This window comes from Solea senegalensis, linkage group LG15, assembly GCF_019176455.1.
Source record: "Solea senegalensis isolate Sse05_10M linkage group LG15, IFAPA_SoseM_1, whole genome shotgun sequence".
Classification (NCBI taxonomy): Eukaryota; Metazoa; Chordata; class Actinopteri; order Pleuronectiformes; family Soleidae; genus Solea; species Solea senegalensis.
This window is the reverse complement of record NC_058035.1, coordinates 2,194,269-2,216,929: the sequence shown is the minus strand read 5'-3', so window position 1 is coordinate 2,216,929 and position 22,661 is coordinate 2,194,269. Positions and strand designations below refer to the sequence as shown.

General features: G+C 41.9%; 1 protein-coding gene and 3 non-coding genes across 4 annotated transcripts in view; all 4 read right to left on the bottom strand.

Moving 5' to 3' along the window:
• Positions 1-19,645, bottom strand: part of b3gat2 (beta-1,3-glucuronyltransferase 2 (glucuronosyltransferase S)) — a 43,717-nt gene extending 24,072 nt beyond the window's left edge. The window contains exon 1 of the mRNA XM_044046485.1: positions 18,841-19,645. Within this exon, the coding sequence (XP_043902420.1) occupies positions 18,841-19,401 (561 nt within the window). The 5' untranslated portion in view covers positions 19,402-19,645. The remainder of the gene's footprint in view (positions 1-18,840) is intronic.
• Positions 11,842-11,915, bottom strand: trnat-agu. The gene has a single exon. It is a non-coding gene; the product is annotated as a tRNA-Thr (tRNA).
• Positions 15,432-15,505, bottom strand: trnat-agu. Its single transcript has one exon. It is a non-coding gene; the product is annotated as a tRNA-Thr (tRNA).
• trnat-agu lies at positions 16,395-16,468 on the bottom strand. Its single transcript has one exon. It is a non-coding gene; the product is annotated as a tRNA-Thr (tRNA).
• Positions 19,646-22,661: the final 3,016 nt, after the last annotated feature.

Sequence of the window (22,661 nt, the reverse complement as noted above, 5' to 3'; positions counted from 1 at the left end):
TTGAGAGGGTACTGAGGCTTTTTAGGTTTCCTACAATCCTGCATTTCTGAGCTGAAGCTCATTTTGTTTTGACAGAAACTTGTATTTTAAAGTATTACAAGGTGTTTCATTGGAGAAATTCAAGTTTTAACTGTGAATATATTGGAGAAGCCAGTTTCAACGTTTCCTCAATCCGTGATGACATATCAGTCATTTTATGTCTTCATATACTACATTTCTTGCATACCGCCCCTTTAATTTTGGTTCAAAGTTGCGTAAGATAATCTGTGGTTTGCAGAAATGTACCACGGCAACATAGCGTATGATCCAGGTGACTGATGTGGAAATTCGGCTGATCTATACTCTCCTATGTTGACAGTTTTCAGTCTTCTGTCTGTTGCCGTGTGTCTCATCCTTCATCATCTAACTGCAGACCAGTGGTTTGGTTTCTCTTGGCAGTGGCCCCAGAATCGCTTTACTGCCAATTCAGAAAGAAAACAGGAGCTCACTCCACCCTTTTCTTCATTGATTTTACAATCACCTCCTGTCTTTTCTTTTACTGTCCATAAAAAAAGAACTTACTGTTATTTCAAAGAGGGTTTGTTCCTGCTTTGAGTTTCTATTGTTGGAGATATGGTGCATTTTATCTGAGGGGGAGAAAAAAAATGAAAATGGCTTTGTGTTTCAGTCCCCACTTAAGTTTTAAGAATCCGAACAAACGCTCAGCGATAACGCTACAATTTAAGGAAAGTCTGGAGTTGAGGACAAAAATCAATACAGCCTCAGATGTAATCCTCTGCCCTGATACTCTTCTTCTATTTTTAGGAAATATGTGAGTGTATTACTTCTTACAGCAAAGTACAAACAGTTGTTACAGTAAAAAGCACAGAGTTCACCTTTTAAGACGGCTCTATGAAGTGAATACACTGGAAAAAAGGAAATGGTTGCATTTACTGAAATTTAGAAGAATTCATATCGAATAGTTTTAATGAACTTAATTAATGTGTTTTACCACTTAATCCATTATAGGTTAGTTTATCAAAACTTTTTTTTTCCAAATTCACAAACTTTCAAGGATTTCAAGAACCCGTGGGAACCCTGCATCCGGAACTTTATTGGTTGTGAGTGCACCACCAATCTCTCAACCTCCAAAATAGTGTAGTTGTAGATTACTGAGGTTGCAGCCCTATATTCTTGTGAACTATGACACAAAATGTGACGTAATTTGAGAAAGATTTGGGAACAGGACCATGACCAATTCCCTTAAATTCAAGGACTGAATGTCATCCACTTTTATTGAAGTGATTGTCCTTGGAACTTTGGTTCAAGCCAGTCTTTTTTAATTTTCTTTGGTGAAAGACAGAGTGCAGTCTCTGTCTCTCTAAAGTTATTATTATGTATTCAAACTCACACCATTGAAATGAGTAAATCCAGCGTCTGAAACTAAATGTTTGGTGCATTGAACCCTGAAATTATGATATTCTCAAATGTCTTGTTTGCTCCACAAACCCAAATTTGTCAGTTTTAATGATTTCTCTGTTGTGGAGCAGAGAAACCAGAAAATATTCATATTTAAGAAGCTGAAAAACCAATGAATCAATCATCAAAGTAGTTGATGAATGAGGTTGCAGCCTTCCTTGTGAACTATGACAGAAGAAGTGACGTAATTTGAGACTTCTCGGTACAGAGCGTTCCGTGAACGATGGTCGGTGAAGGCCAGTGTTCTGCTGTTGTACATCAGTTCGGGTCGTACATTCAGTCGCCACCAGCGGACACTGTCATGCGTAAAGAAAGCTCCTGTCTCATTATTATTATGGATATGTTTGCCAGAGGGTAGAGATCACAAATCATTCATCTTTGCCGCTCGTGGAAAATAATTCCAGATGCAGCTGAGCGCACCGTAAACCTGTAAGTCCTGACAAATGAGAGCGGCGGTGGTGGTGGCGCGGTCGGTAAACGTCTGCTGTTTACGCGTAAACAAAAGAAGAAGCTGGAGGGAGTGTAAAATTCAGCGCTGAGGGGAATCACATTTCATTTGACTCGCAGCCAGGACACCCCCTCTCCCTCTCTCTCGCCACGGCTCAGTCAAGTAATCAACTCTGACTCCTTTCTGGGCAAATATGTAGGTGAGAAGTGAATTGTGTGAACACACAGAGACTCTTAATGATGAAGTCCACGACATCCATTATGGATGTCTCCGTTTCCCGCCCCGGCAGAAAGAGCCGTCGTGGCGTTTGTTTGCGCACTGGGACCGGCGTCTGGGTTGGGGGTTTGTGATTTTAATCAAGCATATTTTTATCTGTGTGCCGCCGCCTCATTAATATGCATGACGGAGGCAGTCGTAGAGAAAGGGAGGGAAGAAACGAGCTGGGGAAGAAAATGAATGAATCAAATTAGCGAGGCTGCCGGGGACGGGGGGGCGATGAAACTGTGATTCAATGGCGCGTGATATGTGTGCACATTGAAAGATTTATTGGGTTTATGAGAGGGAAAAATGTATTAAATAGATGGAGGTGTGAGCGTGTGATTACTTAAGAACACTTTGTCGTTGATGCGGTTCTCTACGGTGGTTATTTTAAACGTAAATAAAGTTTGAGTTGATCTCTGAAGACTTGGCTCATCAGCTTGGTTTCTTAATTGTTTTTAACAGATAGATATTTAGCCCAAGTGAAAGCGACCAAGTTTGCGTTTACTGCGCCCTCTGCTGGACCACATGGTTATTACTTCAGATGTTGTGATAGGCCTCAGAACTTGGGTTTTTAAAGCGGAACTTTGCATGTCTGGTTTCTTTTTCGCCTTTTTCTCTATGGAGCTCCCTCTACAGGTTTCGGAGTACATAATAAATAATATTTTTACGCCACCACCACAAACATCCATCCGTCGTCTACCCCTTTATCCTCACTGTTGGAAAAAAATGGAACATTTCGTATCGACTTGAGAGCTTTTACTGTATTCTGAAAAAATATGAACTTATACAAATAGATTATGTTGCTAGAATTGACAGTTAACCTAAACTAAACGATTGGTTTGAAAAAGAAAAATGAAAACACTGCTGTCATCATGGAGACAGCCAGGTTTGGGGAGTAAATGTTTGAAGTCAAATTTGAAATGATGCATGATAAATATTAACAAATCTCACACACATTTGTCTTCGCAACACGCTGCTGATTAAAGACAACGTCCACATTATTGTTAGCTTAAGGCAAACGTGGGTTTTTTGTTTCTGACTGAAGACGTTTTAAGGCACTTTGTCTGATGAAGACACGATGATGTTTTGGCCCAAATATTCAATTGCTTACAAAAAAATTGGCCCCTTGACTACATTTACTTGCTGATCTCTGTTATGTTGCTGCCAAACTTCTCGTGACTCCACAAGACCTTCTGGTTCTGACGACTCATCTGCTAACAGACAGTAGGGGGCAGTAGAGACAGCCCACAATCTCCCCACAACAAAAAAAAATCCTGCATAGTTCTGAACCTGGACAGTTTTTGCAACTGGAAGTTCACAAACTAGGCAACTATTGGATCATAGTAGCTGTCACTCACACCGGTGTCCACTCATATGTGCTTTATTATTATTTATTTTCCTCTATATGTGAACATCATTTACAAAACTGACATCATGTTCTACTGAAGACTTTATTAACTCTGTTGAACGACATTATAAACCAGTGCAGTCGCCCCCTGCTGTCTAAATGATTGTTCCATCCTACTTCTAAAACTGGAAGTCTATTTTTAGAAACAGGTCCTTGATTATTTTTTTCATGACCACAGGGTTTTTTGGCCATCTACACGTTAATGTAGTTAAATAAAAAAAAGAAGCCTATTATTGATGCATATGCTCTCCATATGGACAGGCAACAAAAACCTGCTCAGATGTGATAATAGAAATAGTATCCTGAAGGCTTCTGGCTCCAAAATCGTGTCTTTTTGCATGTGAACACGCACAGAATCTGTCGTAACAAGCGACAGTGCATGACTCTAGTGTTACAGTATGGTGCGTTTTCCCCAGTTTTTAGTGGGAAACCGTCTTAAGGCGTCCATGAAAAGCTGTGTAGACTAAGAACACAGGTTTAACCAGAAACATGTGCTGCTTTTTGCTAAACAGGTTCATTGTAAATCAGTTCCAGTTTAGCATAAATGTGTCTGAACCGCTGTTAGAAAACACACAAGGGCAACAAAGACGGTTTGATGATGGAGCGCGCGAGCAGAAAGAGAAGCTGTGCAGTCGAGCTGTCAAAGCAGACGAATGAGCAGAGAAGTGATGCGTAACACCGTCTTTTACATATACACTGGCTGCTTAAAGCCCTTCAACCTCTCTGTCTCCTTCCTCCCTCTCTCTCTCCTCCCGTCCTACATCCTCCCACGAACATTTTCTCTCGGCAAAGTTCGTCTCCTTTCTGCTTCGCTTCACTGACATTGCTTCCACCCCCTCCACCGCTTCTCCCAGTACACTATGTAATTATGATAATTGCTCGTAGGGGTTTGAGGAAATTGAATTGCCTATTTCGCTCTGCTTCCTTTATTTCACAGGTTTTTCTCTCTCCGCGCCGCCGCCCTGTCAAACCCACAGCAATGAAGTCAGCGAGTGATCAAATACCCTTAATGTTTGCGAGTATACAAGTTTAGTAGTTTAGTTATTGACACAAGAAAAAGAGAAAATCATCCAAATTCACAATACCAGAGACGGCAAATTTGGATGTTTAACATCCATCCATCACCTTTTTATCCTCCATATGAGGGGCGAGCGGCTGCTGGTGCCAATCCCAGCTGACGTAGGGTGAAAGGCGGACTCACATGGTCAAACTCCACACAGAATGGCTTGGACTGTGTGGACATTGTCATACATGACACAAGAGACTTACCTGGAACACGTCTACGGACAAACTTGACCCAACAGGAAGTTGGCCAATTTGGCCACGAAACAGGAAGTGCTACACTAATACAAAGCCTAATTTCATGTCTTCGCCATTCTAGACTTTTTTGAGATGGGTAGTGAGGCTTTTTAGGAAAAGTAAGGTTCCGTGTTTCTGACCCATAGCTTATTGTGTTTGACTAAGGTCTTATCCACACGAAAACAGAGCTTTCCCTGTACGATGTCTTTCTTTTTCCCTTCTCAAAATGTTTTTCATAAACTCTTAAATCTCTTCATACACAAGAAAACAACCTAAGAAAGACTCTAAACACTGTAGAATATACAGTATATGCCAGGCCTGAAAAAACCAGGGGATCTAAGGAAAGAAACTACATTTTAATATAAAGGAAGTAGACCAAGAAAAATAGCGACAATGGACGCAAAAGCAAGGCAGAGAGAGAGAGATATTGATTGTTTACACTAAACGACGTCAAGTCTTTCATTTATCTGTCGCCAGCACAACATTCCCTTCTTCTAATAGTTGTGTCAAACACGACAACAACATTTAAAAACATTACAAAAACACAGAAACGATTACGGAAAAGCCACAACATTAAGAGAAGACACAACAAAATGAAGAAAGTGCAAAAACTTGAGCAAAACACAAACACATTAGCACTTTGTGGTTGTGTTTTTGCAAAAATTTTTTATTGCGTTTTCTTAATGATCTAGTGTTTGTCACTCCAGAGTAGAGCTGAGACAAATCGATTAATGGGATTGAAGCTTTTTTCCTGATTAAAACAAGGTTTCTGAATGTTTTAGCTTCTTAAATGTGAATATCTTCTCCGTTTCTTTGCTCTATGTTACATATGTTATATGTTATTTTGGTTTGACATTGGAGAACATCATCATTTCCAGGTTTAAGAAACACTAAACAACATTTTCGAACTTTTTCTGACATTTTATGGACCAAGCCATTGCAGCTCTACTCCAGGGCCACCGTAGTTCCATGGAGTAGTAGAGCGCTGATTCACTCTCTCCTTGTCACGGTGCACAGCGATTAACTCATTACAACACTTTTCTCACATAGCGTGCCTTTAACTGTGAACACACACACACTCTCGATCCATCGAATCAGATCATAGCTAACAAATGAACGTGAGAGCTGCTGTGACAGTGAACAGCAGACGTGTGCCTGAGTCACACTTCACTTCGCCACAGAACCTGCTCCCTAAAATAGTCGCCGTGACTGCGGTGAAGAAGCTCTCAGAGCCGGGGGGAGTTCAATTATTCAAAAAAAAAAGAAAAAGAAAAGGCCTCGCTGACAGACAGACAGACAGACAGACTGCTGCAGCTGAATCAAACCGCTCTGCCATGCTGCCGTCAGCTGACCCCCCACAAACAATCCCCATAGTCAGCTTTTCAGGAATGAAGACGGGGGGGGGAGCTTAATTTTACTGATTGCTTGTTATGCAACAAACTCTAAATGGGTTTCTCCAAATAGAACAGAGCCAACACACGCGGTGAGAGGAGCTGAGTAATGGACATTAATGAACCACACTTTAGTTTTTACAAGGTTACTCAATTTTATTAAAAAAGAGGATTTCCTCTTATTCTTTGCGACTTTGGCTTTTATTCGTCCTGAAAACACCGCAGTGCTCATCATGCGATCTGGTTATTACTGTAAATGAGCTCATGGCTGATTAAGATCATCTGAAAAAGACTATTTTTCAAAATGCGGTTGTAAATACAGTGATAGAAACGTTGAATCTGGCTTGATTTGAACCTTTAATGCCACAGCTGCACCCCTTAGTATAATATACAACTCCTTCCCACACACACTTGGCGTTTAATGTTTAACACTTACGGTTTGACACCAGGAAGACTAAAATCAAAGGAAGGCATCCATGATTGTTGGAAGTGGACTGAAATCTTGTGTGATTTTCCTCTAAAATGATCCTCTAAAGATTCACACCCACACTGGAGGACAATTGGCTAGACTTTGGTTCTGGATCTGGTCCCTTCAGACAAATGTGGGTGTCTTCCGCTGTCAGGCTAATTTGAACAGATTATCTGGCCAAATTATCCTGTCGTGTGACGCCATTTTAACATCGTCAGAGTCGTCCCAATTAGAAAATTCTCTAATATGGGACAGGTTTTACCAAACAATAAAATGGCTGCAACCGAATTAACATCTTACGTCTGTGGTATCTTAAGAGGAATATATTTCCAGCTGTATCTCACCATTTTCTGCCCGAAAACTAAAAGTCTGTGAACCGCTCGTGTCTCCAGCACCAAATTCCATAGAGAAAATCCTCGTTTTTAGAGCTGCAGGTCTACTGCTGCCTTTGTTTGGTCAGTTTATGTCACTTAAATAAATCCAAGCAAAGAAATTTAAAGACAGAAAATACACAAAAAGACATTTTAACTTACTGCTGGAAGCAGTCGTGCTTTAACAACTCCTGTGAGCCGTGACGTAAAATCACTCATTTTCTCTATGGACTTTGGTGCAGGGAAAAGTAGGAAAAAAAAATCATATTCCAACTTGCAAAATCGAATGTCAGAAACACAATGAAAGTCGCGTGTGTTCAGGGACAATTATGGCAGCGGTGCATGTGAGGCATTAAATGAACATTCTTGTGTTTTCTGACACTGTTGAGTGCTGGGAAGTTACTCAGCCGCGTCGTGTCACATGCATAATAAACCACCGCCAAAGTGAGATCCGACAACCGGGTGGAAACAGAGAACGAGCCTCTTAATTCATGTCTTGATGCCAAATGCCTTTCCACCTGATTTCTCTGTGTAAGGAGGCTTGTTAAACATTTGCCACGGTCAAATGTTTTTTTTCATACGAGAACAAAGCAGGGTGTTTGTTACACATTATCCTCATTACTCTGCGGTCGGCCGCTGCCCACTTCATCCGCGCAGAGCGGCCACTCTCGTGTAATCAACAACCAGGAGTCGAAACCACAGCTCTGATTTTCGTTCCAGCTGGAATTCCGCAAGTGTTAATTAGGCAACAGCGGGTCAGATGTGCACAGTCTATATCCCACAGTGACAGAGAGAAGGAAAATAATGTGATAAACACTGAATATTTATGAAACTTGCATGATTTTGAACATGTTTTACGGAAACTGCATTTTATCACTAATAAAATCGACCAAATCCCCGGGATTGTGTATAGATACGTGTGACATCACATAATCCAAGACAACTCCTCATTTTCAGTGTTCTCAATTTAAAATGGCTGCTCCAGTGCTACAGAGACGTTTTTACTCTTTATTCAAAGCAAGTCCAATTTCATCTATGTTGTTTTTATGGATTAATACGGCATGAAATTAGTTAGCAAACCGAGCTATGATGCTAACTTTAACCACCAAGAATCCTACTTGTCAAATTGCAGGAAGTGGAACTCACTAAACTCAGTATAAGATGTCATATCTAGTTCCTGATTCCGAGGCAACTGGACCGCATTATTATTGACGTGATAGCCTAATTCCTTGGTCCTCAAACAGCGGTACGTGTACCACCAGTGGTACGTGAGCTTCCTCTCACGTACCACTGGTTTTAAATCATCATAAATAATATCCCGTTGTATATACCAGGGTATATGATCTGAGGCATTTTGACCGGCAGTGTGTAGAAAATCAGATCATCGCCAAGATGGACGCCAAATTAAAAATGGCTGACTTCCTGTTGAGTTGAGGCCGTGTTGTCAGTTGACTTTTTTGTTCGCCTTGGGCTATTACAAATTCCCTTGTAATAGCCCTGGTGCAACACACGGGTCCGAGCCCAAAGCCACTATATCACATATTTTTCTCAGGTGGTACTTGGTATAAAAAAAGTATCAACTGCTTTAAGCCAAAAAAATTAACATGACTTTTTTTATTGTTATTTGCTTTTTAGGCCGGAGTGTTTGCCAAAAGGAGTGTCAGTGTACGATTAAGTGTAGAGAGCCATGTTGAATATACAGCAATAAAATAAACAACAAATACTCATAGAAACAACACTATGGACTAAGAAAAGCTAAAAAAATATGTAGGTTTTAAGATGTACTTTTATGAATATTTAATGGCTGCAGTGCTTCTCGGGTCTGTAAACACTGAACGCTGCCTCCAAGAACACACACACACACATCTTTGCACAGCTCTTCTTTGACATTGACTTGTATTTATTTTACCAGCCCAAACCAGAGGTCTCAAACTTGTGGCCCGTGGAGTATTTGCAGCCCCCTAATCAACTTCATCTGGCCCCTCCAAGTTCAAACGAGTTATTTCTGCCTCTCTTTTTTTTAATTTACAGACTAATTTTGCGTCATAAATGAATGTTTTGATTGTCTAAACTCTTTCATTTTGACATTCGATGAAATATCATCACAAATGTCATTATTGTGATTGCATATAGCTCTCCCCTACTGAAAAGCAGTTATATTCACAAAAACTTTCACTATTTTTACACTTCACCAGCCGTTCCTGACCACACGAGACTCTCAGTGACCCCTAGGTCATTTAATTACCCTAACAGTAACCATAACCAGTTAATGCCTAATTTTAGCCTTAACTACAATTCAAATCGCAGCAATACATTTAGCCTCTTCTTCTTCTTCTTTGCCTTACTGGGACCAGATTTTGGTCTCCATGAGGACTACTGGCCCTGAGAGAACTACAATCTGGACAGTGGGATTATTCTTGCCATAGCATGATTTGGATAGATTTAATTTAAATCTGAGCCCACGTCTTTAAAAGAAAACACAAAAAAGGAAATATCCCAAGAACTATTATCATAAGAGGTCAAGGCAGAATAAAAATTTCAGCTTCTTGAATGTTACCGCAGTCATTCCAGGCGTGATATAGGGGGTTTGTAATTTGAAGCTGCCAGCCACCATAAGCGCAGTCAGTCGAGAGCCTGCGGACAGTTTCTGCAGGTTATTACTGCTCTATGACAGCCTATTATCTCTCCATGACAGGCCATTACCTGCACAGAGGAGCCGGATAATGAAATAGGCAGGAGGACAGAAGGAAGACAGTGTGCTATTAACAAATCAAACAGATGCTCTTTGCACTGCAGCCGCCGGAACCAAAAACGCCGACTGGTAACGCTCCGGCACTCGAGTGCTAACCACTCGTGACGTCGCCCGTAGGAATCTTGAATTCCCGTTGTGAAGCCATGAGGTTTGTGCAAGATCTGCAACTAAGCTACTACTGGACAATCACACTCTGAAGAAAACCTAAAACTAAACACTGAGACTATTAAGTAGGGTGGGAGATCATTTTCTGAAGCATTTTTTTAATACTTCAGTTAGCTGTGGGCAACTGGACTTGAGTTGAGTTGAACACGTTTCACCCTCTCATCCAAGAGGCTCCTTCAGTTCTGACTAACTAGTGGGAAGAACCAGGTATTTAACCTCTGAGTCTTATATAAATGCTCTCCTGAAGGCTTATGTTAGCCCTCGACTTCTCCGTTCATCAAAGGATTGTCGTCTGGCGGTGCCAACACCCTGTAAAAGACAATCCAGGCTCTTCTCATGTGTCGTTCCTTTCTTCGCTTCTGTCCTTAGCATCTCCTTACTTATTGGATCCACCTCGGCATGCTCACCCTATGTCAGTCCACTGTTCCTATCTAGTGAAGTTCTTTCCAAGACTTCTCCTATGTAGCTTATTCCTCTCTTGTAAGTCGCTTTGGATAAAAGTGTCTGCTAAATGCTTAAATGTAAATGAATGTAAAATACTTTCAAAATTCTGAAAGTAGGTTTGCACCTGCTTTCTTGTTGAGATTGTACCTGCTGTGTTTAGTAGCAAAGTTAACTTCAATCGAAGCATTTGAAAATCACAAAAGTGCATGGGTTTTATACCATTTTTTGCAACCACTGGAGTTGCCCCCTGGTGGCTATTCAATACATTTACTTAAGCGTTAGAACTTGTCAGACACATCACACATGTCCTCATAACTTTGCAAAAATCAAATACTGATCATTGAGACATTTTCAAACCAGACTGGGTGTGACTGTAGCGTCACCTGAGTGCAGTAGATTTTTGAGCCTCCAATTCATCACCATATGTTGATTTTATAAGCAAGTATCTGCAGAAGTGTTCATAGATCTGTTTGTACAATGAAAGAAAAAAATCCTGTAAAAAATGAAAGTTGTCAGTTTTTAATGAATTCATGGAGGAAAGATCCTGTTTACCATCACCTCCTTTTGTTGTAAGTGAAATCTTTTTCGGCGGCTTTTGCACTGTTGCCTGGACAAAAAAAAACACACTTTCATTTCACACCCTTGGAAAAGTTATGATTGGCGTTTTCTTTGTACGTCTTGACATTTTATAGATGAAACAAATAACAGATTGATTGTCACATCAACCGAAAACGAAAGAATCATCAGTTCCACTCGTAAAAATCTTTTTGTTTCTGTCTCCTGATGACTCAGGCTTCTCTCAGCAGGCGTCTGAATGGAGCTTTCAGTCACGGCTTTGTTGTCACACCCGCCTGACACACCAGATACAAATAAGACAAATTGCAAAAGCTCAAATAAAGTGTATCAAACTTAATTTTCACTATTTCCAGAACAGATTTTAATGACGTAAGGCTGCAAACAACTAGTTTCATAGTGAACTAGTCACTGATTATTGAAAGGATTAATCAACTATAGTCGTGTGCTTACTATCAAACCTAGATCAAACGGCACAGCCTAGAATCACATCAGACTGTTTAAGGCTCTTTGCTGATTAGAAGAAGACAACATTGATGTTATGTTGTTTTGTGATGACAGGGTAGGACACAAAGAAGCTTAACAGTCCACTGAAGTAGGGACGGGCCGATACGATATTTATAGTATCGGGCCGATGCTACTCAAAATGTCTAAATTGGATGCTCGGACACAATCCAAACATCCTACATAATCCTGTGTTAACAGAGGTGCACTCAGGGTTAGGTTCCTTGCTCAGGAACACCTCAGTCCTATATGCCCTGGGATTCAAACTACCAACCCTCCTAATCCCTTCGGCCACAAAAGGCACCACTGGGATTTGAACCCAGGATCTCCTGTTTACTAGACAGGCGCTTTAACCAACTAAGCCATGGCACCACACTTTGTCTGTCAGCATCTTGATTGTCTTGCTTGTGTCCTCTTCTGTTACACCAACTGTGTTGATGTCCTCCCTCACAACATCCATGAACCGTCTCTGTGGTCCTCTTTTTTTTCCAGCTCCATCTTCAACATCCTTTGTCCAATAAAATTGCTGTCCCTCCGCTGTACATGACCGAACCATGACTCTCTTTCTTTATCTCCAAACTGTTCCACCTGAGCTGTCCCTTCATGTGTCCGGGGATTCAAACCACCAGCCCTGTGGATACGAGGCCCAATTCTTTCCTTTTGGCTACAGGCTGTCCAAAAGGCACCCAGAATCTCCTATTTACTAGGCAGGCGCTTTAACCAACTAAACTATGGCACCAGAGTTCTTTTGCCAGCGTCTTGTCTTCTCCCTTGTGCCCTCTTCTGTTACACCAACTGTCCTCATGTCCTCCCTCACAACACCCATGAACCTCCATCTTCAACATCCTTTGTCCAATATAATCACTGTCCCTTCTCTGCTCTGAACGTGACCATACCATCTCAACGTCTTTATCTCCAAACCATTCAACCTGAGCTGTCCATCAAATATGCATATTTTAATCCTGTCCATCCTGGTCACTCCTAACAAAGATCTCAGCATCATCAGCTCTGCCACCTGCAGCTCCAGAACCTCCTGTCTTTTAGACAAGTGCCACTGTCTCCACGCCTTACATCATAGCAGGCCTCACTACCCTCTTGTTGACCTTCCCTTTCATTTTTGCTGCTGTCCTTCTGTCACACATCAGCCCTGACACTCTTTGCAGACACTTATGAGGAAAAAGGAAAAGTTGAAACTAACATTTTTGGATGCAACTCTCTGTCCTCAGTTCCTCATCAAATAATCACAATCAGATTTACTTGTTTCACAGGTGATGGGAAATCTGAGCCCAATCTCTCCATTTCTGGAACTCTCCCATGATACATACATGTGTGTTATGTCTTTGGTGTGTACCTGTTTTTGGACTTGTTTCTTTGCCGTGTTGATATTGACTTCATGTCATTTTGCCGTGACAATGGAGGACACAAACAATCTAATCTGTCCTCTTAAGTATAGGGATGAGCCCATACAATACAAAAAGAGATAAATTGCAAAATCCAATACAATGCAAATATTGTCCTGATATTATCATATACTTTGCATAGACTGTAAAAATGTAGATACAAATCAGCAACCTTATTTTTGCTGAGTCATGCTATGGGCTGCTTATTTCTTCTTTATGGGAGTGGAATATTCAGTACACAGTTGGAGAATTATGTCTGTGAAATAGTTTGAAAATGACTGTAGGTGGTAAATGCGTCAACAAAAATGTGTCGATAACAGCTTCATGGTTTAAAATGTTATAAAATATCTATTCAGACTGATATCGGTAGAAAGTCGAGGTCACGATATCAATACAGGACACGGAAAAGTGATATTACCTACTTTTAGCATGTGGAAGTATTTCGTGTTCTACACCATAGACAAAGTAGCTAACAAATCTGCGGACTCGGCTGTTAGCATAGCTGTTAGCGTCTGTCTACAGAATCCCAGCAAAGATGAGTAGAAAGTGAGACAACTCACTCTGTAAAAACTATTCTGTTCAGCTCCACAGAGAGAAAAAGATGTGTAAAGATATAATCAGAAAATATTGCCAATTAGTTGACATTGTTGACTAATTGTTGCACCCATAATGTGGAGGTTCCTTTAAGAAGATGTTCCAATGGAAGCAATTTTTATTTGCCAAATGGCCTAATTAAGATGATTTTTTTTTATATATTTCATCCACATTACTGCACTAATACTCATTGCTCATGGGTCTAATTTGAACAACTTCAGTGTATTTTGTATTCTGATTCAAGGCCAGCTCTGTGTGAATGGCCCTAATCAGAGTCAGCAATCTGTAATCAGGCCAGTATTCTTTCAGAGTGTTTGTGCCTTTTGTAGGAGTGAGACGATTGTTCTCTTCCTTCTGCTGCTGCTGCTACATTAGCACGTCGCTCTTTATTATCTGGATGTCTTCCAGCGCACAAGGACAGCAGCAGGGCTTAAGTGTAAACAACAAATGATCTGTGAAAGGAGATACGCAGGAAATGGCATAAACACAACAGTGTATAGATGTGTGGAGGTGTCAGGTTTCCAATAGGAGGTTTTAACCCTGGCAGATCACATTTGCAGACTTTGAGATCGATAAAGACGGTCGATATGTTTTTGTCAGCGTTTAAACATCTGAAAAGTTTCTGAGTCTGGGATTAATCGGAATGCAGCGCGGCCGCCAGGAGAAACGCTGCCATTTTATTTTTGCTGCAAACCAGGGGAAATGTTACATTTGTACATTCTGTGGATAAAAGAAGTTTCCACTCTAACAAATGGTTTCATACGCGTCCTGTCGGCAGAGCAGTTCCTGAGTATTTGAGGCACAATCCTCACAGAGGTACAGTATGTGAGAACAACTGTGAGAAAGCAGTCGACCTAGGTTAAAGACCAGAAAAAGTCTGACGTTTTGTTGCAGATTGTGTGTTTTTATGGAGGATTTGTGATGCTGTTTCTTTATATTTATGATAATATGAGGGGAAAAAAATACAACCTTTTCCTGGGCCAAACCACTTTCATAACCAAGAAAAGTTCATCATCACCTTTATGTCCTCATTTCTGCTCCAAGGAATTACAACACTGTCACATTTATCTGTAGACGTTTAAGTAAGTAATGTAATTTAGGTTCGGAATGTTAGAACCCATCCTTATTAGAACATGGATACTAGGGTCAGACAAAAATCCAGAAATGACCTAAGTTACATCAGTTGACATGGTAATTTCAAGCTCTTTTAGTGAAACACACAGTAAAATATGGTGAATTTAAATGCCTTTTTTTTTAAAGTAGAAGGTGATTGAACAAGTAGACTCAAATAGTTATCAGTGATTACACTTCACCAAGACTCAGTTCAGAAGATATGATTGTCGTTAATGTAGAACTGGTGTAATAACTCCATAAGATGTGTTACTTGTGTGTATCTGTGTGTGTTCATTCAGCTAGAGCTTGTTTCCTCCTGGATGTAACAAAAACCTCTGTCATTTACCTTAACTGCATCTCTTTCACTCAAAACTATGGGATGCCTGCCAGGTTCAGTCAGGCTTGGTCAAGATTTTTGGACTCGGAGTTTGGTTTGGAATGGTAACGCCATGGGTCAGGCTTGTACAGTACCTTTACTTGGTAGGCGGTTTGTGGGCTGTGCCTGATGGACACACCAGCGAGATACGTTGCGTGATGTCGTACCGACTGGTTTGCGACGCAGCAGCCCTGTTTTTTCCCTGCTCGGTTTGTGGCAGTTTGTCTAAACAAGTCCCAACACACAACCACACCCGGAGTGGAGAGCAATCTGGGTTTGGTACCTTACTTAGAAGCTCCTCCACCCTTGATTTTTCCCGGGCTTCAAACTGGCAGAAGTTTGGAAACAAGAGTCTGACTAGGGGATGGTTATTTTGGTACTATTCCATATTCCCACCAAAAAAAAAGGCACCACTGGGATTTGAACCCAGGATCTCCTGTTTACTAGACAGGCACTTTAACCAACTAAGCCATGGCGCCTCTTTTCTATGGTGTCGTTGCCAATGAGTTAACATGCTCTAGATCCCACAAACTAGGGCTGAATAACGTTGAATTAATATCAAATTGCGCATATTTTGACAATTACAATTGACAGGAATTGTGATTGCGATATGATTTGCGGTATCAGAGGGAAGGGAAACTTTTACATCATTATTCTCATTTTCTTTCGAAAAACACATTCAAAATGATGATGTCTGTAGAATAAGATGTGTATAGATCAAGACCACAATTAATCTAGAATGATATTTTGACACACATTTTGGCATTAACAAATATTGTGCCCCCTGCGAAAATTTTGATTGTTCAGCCCTAGTCTGGAATGGTAAAGTCAAGGGTTGTAAGGCTTGTATTTCAACTGAGACCTGCTTACCAAAGGTACTTGCAGTGGGTGATTACATGTCATTTAGAAGAAGCTTTTACCCAAAGTGACTTACAATGGAATTGAGTACAATCAGCCAGGGGTGGAGTCAAACCTGCGACCATTGCGAACATGATGTCTTTCGCACACAGAGTACCGTTCTTAACCACTGAACCACTCCACCCTGATGGCCACGTAGTGTGACATCGTCTCAACAAGACGCCAAGCTTTGTATGAGGATAGATTACAGGCGTTGAAGAAACAGAAAGAGCTAGACCGTATTGTACAATTTTACACTGGTAACCCAAGAGAAGGGTACCAAAAATGGAACAATAGGGGCTGGTTATTTTGGTACTATTCCAAAATTCCATATTCCCGCCAAAGAATACATACGTACCAAACTGTTCCTATACACCAAACACAGGAGCAGTGAGCAGCATATAACTGCACCTGGAGAGCAATTTTTTAAGTATTTAAACCAGTTGAACTCTGGATAGAAAGCTTGCCAAAAGGCACCACTGGGATTCGAACCCAGGATCTCCTGTTTACTAGACAGGCACTTTAACCAACTAAGCCATGGCGCCTGGCTTCATCAACATCGTCGCCAATTATTCAAACTTCTATAAATCCCACAAACTAGGGCTGAAGGACGTATGTATGCAGCATGACGTTGTCTCAACAAGTCGGCAAGCTTTGTATGAGGATAGATTACGGGCGTTGAAGACACTGGTCACAAGGGAGTGACATTTTATTCTATCACCCAATCAGCTGACAGTTGTGGTACCTTGAGAAGGGTGACAAAAAAGACAAGGACAAGAAGAAGAAAAAGAAGAACATTGACCAGGAGGAGCTGAACAACACCAAACCCATCTGGACCAGAAACCCTGATAACATCACAAATGAGGAGTATGGAGAGTTCTACAAGAGTCTGACTAGGGGATGGTTATTTTGGTACTATTCCATATTCCCGCCAAAGAAGGCACCATTAGAATTTTAACCCAGGATCTATTGTTTACTAGACAGGCGCTTCAATTGCCATGACACCTTATTTCTGCATTAGTATTGCCAATCGATCCCGCAAACACAATGTCATTTACCAGGGTCTTTGAATGCATCTCATTAGCTTGACACCTTGCACTGGCACTATTTAAAAGGCACGGAACCTGACCATAATTCAAATCTTGTCCCTATACTCTAAACCAGTTGCTCAGAATAAGGATCTGCCTCATTAGAACCAGGTTTTGGTCTTTTGTATATGAGGAGTAGTGGTCCTAACAAAGTCAGTCTTTATACCAGAAAATGTCCTAAAGAGGTAACAAACACACAAGAACACACACACCTCGTTATTAATTCTGTGCTAGCGAATGGGTCGGCACGACGGCCATCCATCCTGTCTCTCTCTCCATCATTCGGCAATCCCTCTTCGTCTACTCTGCTTCGCTCAACTCCCACTCTCTCAGTTAGTGTCCTGCTTCCATACCAAACGTCGACATACACGCACACACATGCACTGCTTTAATTCCATGGTTTGATAACAGCCTTTCAAGTGAAACAGGCTGTTCCAGAAACCAGGTCTCGAGCCTCTCCGGGGGTTTTTCTCAGGGTTCCAGTGGGATCCCATCAGTACGAGGAACCCACTGAATTTTAATGTTTGAATTCCTTTGAAAATATCCCGTATGGGGATTGGCTAACAATGACTCTTCCTGTGCAGTACTATAATGGTTTTGGAGTGCAGGTAAAAATACAGACACTTAATCTCATACTGATGATATACATGTGGATACATATACTAAATATTATGTCTATTTCCCTGAATCTGAACATGTGACAAAACCTTTTTCACCTTTTTTTCCTCAAGTGTGGTTATATGAGTTATCACATTATATTATTATCATTATTATAATTACACATTATCTGTGCTGCTGAGCATGCTGTGTTTCCAGGAACCACAAACAGTAACACTGTTGCCAGCAGGAAGAGAATAAAAAAAACAGCTTTTAGCCACTAAATCATAGGCTCGCCTAATTAAATCCAAGTCTGCTTGAGTGCAACAATATCCCATATTTACTGTTTTTCCTAGCTGAAAACTTAAGTTTGTAATTCGCTCACTCTCCCCCACCAAAGTCCATGCAGAAAATCAGCGATTTTAGCTCACAGGGACACGGGAGTTGCTGGGCTACTGCTGCTAAGTTTTTGTCACTTAGTTTAATCCAAATATAGGATTTCAAACACAGAATTGACAAAATAACAAATTTGAACGTACTGATGGCAGCAGCAACAAACTCCTGTGTGCTGTGATGTACAATCACTGATTTAATCTATGGACTTTGGTGTGGGAGAGTGAGCCGTCTATAAACTTCAATTTCCAGTCAGAATGAGGCTTTGTGTGTGTGTGTTATTATATTTGCTATGTTTGGCATAAACACTGAACTGGTTAGGACCAGTAGTCATCATGGAGACCAAAACCTGGTCCTAATGAGGCAGAAAGCTTTATCCCTAAGAAGAATAGCTGTGTTAACCTGTGTGCTTGCTTTATTCTTTGAGGCAGCTTTAATATTTACTCTGAACACCAACACCACTTAATATTCATAAACGCAAACACTGTTCATTTTATTTGTATTATCTCTTCAAGTATTTTACACTACACTCCTTACAGAAAACATTCTGTGCTTTAATAGTGTAGTATTTTATGATGTATTTCTAGTAAAGCAAGTGGTGTATTTTATGTGTTATAGTGTTTTGTTCATTTTTATGCTCAGTGCAAGACTAATTCCCCTTTGGAACAATAAAAGCCTTCATTACTTGCATTTGTATTGTGTTTTATTTAATAACTGACTAGTTTTAAAGTACTTTATGTGGAAATGATTGCATATAAAGTGAATAAAGTTTGATTTGTTGTTAATGTACGGTGTGGCGACACTTTTGCACACAAAGAACAAAAATGAAGTCCGGTTACCTCTTCAAACAGCTCCAGGCTGTACGTGTTGTCGTCGTCCGCGAAAAACACCACGCCGCTGTCGCGCCGGCTCCGGTGCTGGCGCAGCCAAACCAGCGCCGAATTCCTCTGCTCGGTGGCGCGTGGCATCCCGACGCGCTTGAACCTGCGTGGGGTGAACACGTGCAGGTGCGTGAACGGGACGCCGCAGCGCGCCAGGAAGCGCGCCACCAGCTCCGTGCGCGTCGTGGAGTCCTCCACCACGATCCAGTGGAAGCGGGGCACCTGGCGGAAGGCGTGCGCCAGCCGGGTCAGCTCCGCCTTCTGCACGGGGCGCGTGTAGGTCGGAGTGATGGCGTAGATGACCGGCGCCTCGGTGACATTCTGGGTGACGCCGAGCCCCGGTGCGCCGCCGACTGTCCGCGCCGCCCGCTGCGTCTGCGGCGTCTGCGGCTGCGTTCTGCCGCCACGACCCGCCGCCGGAGTCCGGATCGTCCTTTTACTGTCGATGTCGATCATAATAATGACGATGAGGACCCAGGGCAGCAGGATGAAGAAGCGGCTGAACAGCACCGATTTCATGGCGAGGCTGAAGTTGAACCCGTGCGCCCTCACTCCATCACCAAGACACCGAACTCCAACAATCCCTCCGTCCCTCCTTTCGTCCTTTTTAAAGAAGAAATCCTGATGTAATTCCTCACACAGAAAGCACTGTGTCAAATATAAACTATAAACAGGACGCTGTTCGCTCCTCCTGTCCCGGCGGGACCTTGTCCCTCTTGTCCCTCTCCTCCTCCGCCTCCTCTCTGCTCTCGGATGGGACTGTCTCTGTCCTCCTCCAGCTTTCTCTCTCACACACACTTAAATTCCCATGTTCGACTCTTCTTCTCCTCAGCTGATGCGTGTTTTCCTGTTTGCCAACAACAACAAACCGGAGCTTCTCTCTCGCTCTCCTCTCTCTCTCTCCTCTACCCCTCTCTGTCTCTCTCTCCCTCCCTCTCTCCGTGATAACCACCGGAGAGTGAGCGCCGCCCCGCCGAAGAGCATCACTTGGCGAGGACGGAGCGCTGCCGTGTGACTCTGAGGATAATAAGAGAGGATGAGGAGGGGAGGAGCAGGTGCAGAGAGGAGGAAAAGGAGGAGAGACTGGGGAGAGAGAGAGGAGAGGGAGGAGAGAGAGAGGCCTTGTTATGATGTGCGCGTCACTGTCCACAGAGAATAAACCCCGCTGATACAGATATGAACACACAGCATGAATATTACAATTTTCAAAGAAAAACTAGTGCTGTAAAGGGCGGCCACACGGTGGTGTAGTGGCTTGCACTGTTGCCTCACAGCAAAAAAGGTCACAGGTTTGAATCCCAAATCGACTGAGGACCTTTCTATGTAGAGTTTGCATCTTCCCATTGTGTGTGTGTGTGTGTTGGGTTTTCATCGCGTTATGTGTGAGTTTCCGTCAATTCTCGAATTGTTTATTTGGAGTCGGATCCATTTAATTTACAAACATTACAAATGTGATAGCTGTCAATCAAACACAAGAAGTTCCTTGTGGGTGTGATCACACTGAAAGTGACCTATCATAAGAGGCCTGGTGCCCTCCTTGGTCTCCACCCCCATACCACTCATCAAACTTCAATTTTAATAGCGGACTTGACTTGACAAGCTCGCTCGCACATCTAAACTGCTCGCGTTCAGTAATATTATTTTGACTTTTGACTGGAGGTGTGAACGTGCGACCCAACCTCTGATGCGCGTCAAAGAAGCGAACTCTAGCGGTCCGCCTGAAAAACGTAGGTCTTGGTTCGCCAAGCGCAGGAACGTGGACTACAACGCAGGGCATTGTGGAATATATCAACACTGCGAGTAAACACCCACAAGAACAACAAAGTTTTCAAACTAATTAGCTCCAAACATGGAGTTTTCTTGTTCATTGTTTGTCTTCTCCTTCAGTAACTCTTGTTGCAGCGATCTAATTTGTTATTAAAAATCTACCCGCAATTTTTTGTGAGAATATGGAGAATTATAAGGTTTATTTTTGTCGTTTAAAGATGGAGATCGTGGTGAGGTCTTCTGCTGCTGGTGCTCATCTCCTTTAAGGTCTCATGTGTTGTGACTCCAGAGATGATCTTTTATAGGTGGTTATTTGACTGTGGCACATTTGTGCCTAGCTGCTGTGTGATTGGCTGATTGATATTTGTGTTAACAGGCAGTAGAGCAGTGGCTGGTGAGTGTATACTGTGTGTGCGTGTGTATGTTCTGCACGTCACTTCAGATGGTGAGCTATGATTGGTCATGCTCGTCTCCTGCTGTATATCGCTCATCCAGGACATGGCGAGGATTTATGAGGCCATCAGATGTGACACAGCAGCCGCGTTGAAAGATGAACACGTGAGCGTGAGGAGCTGCCGTTGATGATACGGCCTCTCTTCACCCGCCACGACTAATCAAGGTCACGTCTATAACCACAGCCGACGTTCTCAGATGAGGTTCATGTGAAGGGGAGTGGATCAAACAGGGGTCGCTGGTCTTTGTCGATTCCCTTCAAGGGTCCTTGAAGCAGATAAGTGCAGGGACTTCCTGTCTTACTGACGCTCTCAGCCAGAGCTCAGGAGCTAATCAATGCTGGATAATTATGCAACGCAACATGGATCAAGAGATCTGTCTGATCCGTGCTAATGGAGTTGGTTTACCTGCATTTAGTTTGGTGAGAACCAAGTCCATTAGCGCCGAGCTTTCACAGGATGAAAGCCTCTTTGATTGTTCGGATTAGGCTGCGGCCTGGGAACGTTGATGTGTACGGAGGATGGAGATAACCACTGGCACTTCTTTTTTTCAGTATTTTCTGAATTATCAAGAATTACATCGTGCTCGTATAAAACCGGCTTTTTTGAGGCTTAACTCGATGTCACGCTCAGTGATTTGGTTTCGAACCAAGTAATGAGCTTGTTTAATGAAAAAAAAAAAAATCGACGTGATGCAGCAAATGGTTTAAAGGGCTCTGTTCCAATATGAAATTGTCATGCTTGTTCTGTGTTGATTTCATGTTCCCACAGCTGTCTGTAGAACATGAGCAATTGGAAATTAAAGATGAAGCGTGAAGGAAATTATTATTTTTACTTATTACTTATTACCTTTTTTTTTTAACAGGATTGTGCTGGTCCTGTAATTCACAAAGATCTTGATGTCAAAATTAAAACTTTTTGATGTGGGACCATGATGGCACTTTTCCATGATACATTTCTAGCACTAATCGGTTTGACTACTCGGTTTGGCATCAGACGCATCGTTTTCCATTATTTGACGGTGACCCCTCAATGTGGACAGGGTCGAATCAGTTGATTAAAAAGATTTGTTCACAGAATCGTTCAGTACTTCCTGCATGACTGTCAGTCACTGAAGTGAAATACCACTGAACGGGTTGTGATTCAAACTCACGATCGCCGGCTTTCATTCCTTCAGAATATTGAAGTTTTTGACATTTGCTTTGCTAAATGTTGATGTTGATTAATGCATGTTTTCAGTGATTTTCAAGTCTTTTTAGTATTGGTTCAGCTCACCTGAAACCCCAATAGAGCAGATTACTAAAAAAGCAAAAAGTTCCAGGTACTATCACGGGTGGAAAAGCAAAAGGTTCTCAACCATATCGCAATATTTTTCTACATTTACACAAAAAAATACCCAACCGTGGTGCCTGTACCTCATACAACCACGCTCCAAAAAAACCCATGTGGTCATCCATCACTGCACTCACTTGTTTCTACATTACTGCTGATGTTTCATTCATCTGCTGTGTTTAGCTGTAAATAACAATAGAGTTAAGGGCCAAATTTTTTTATTTTTTT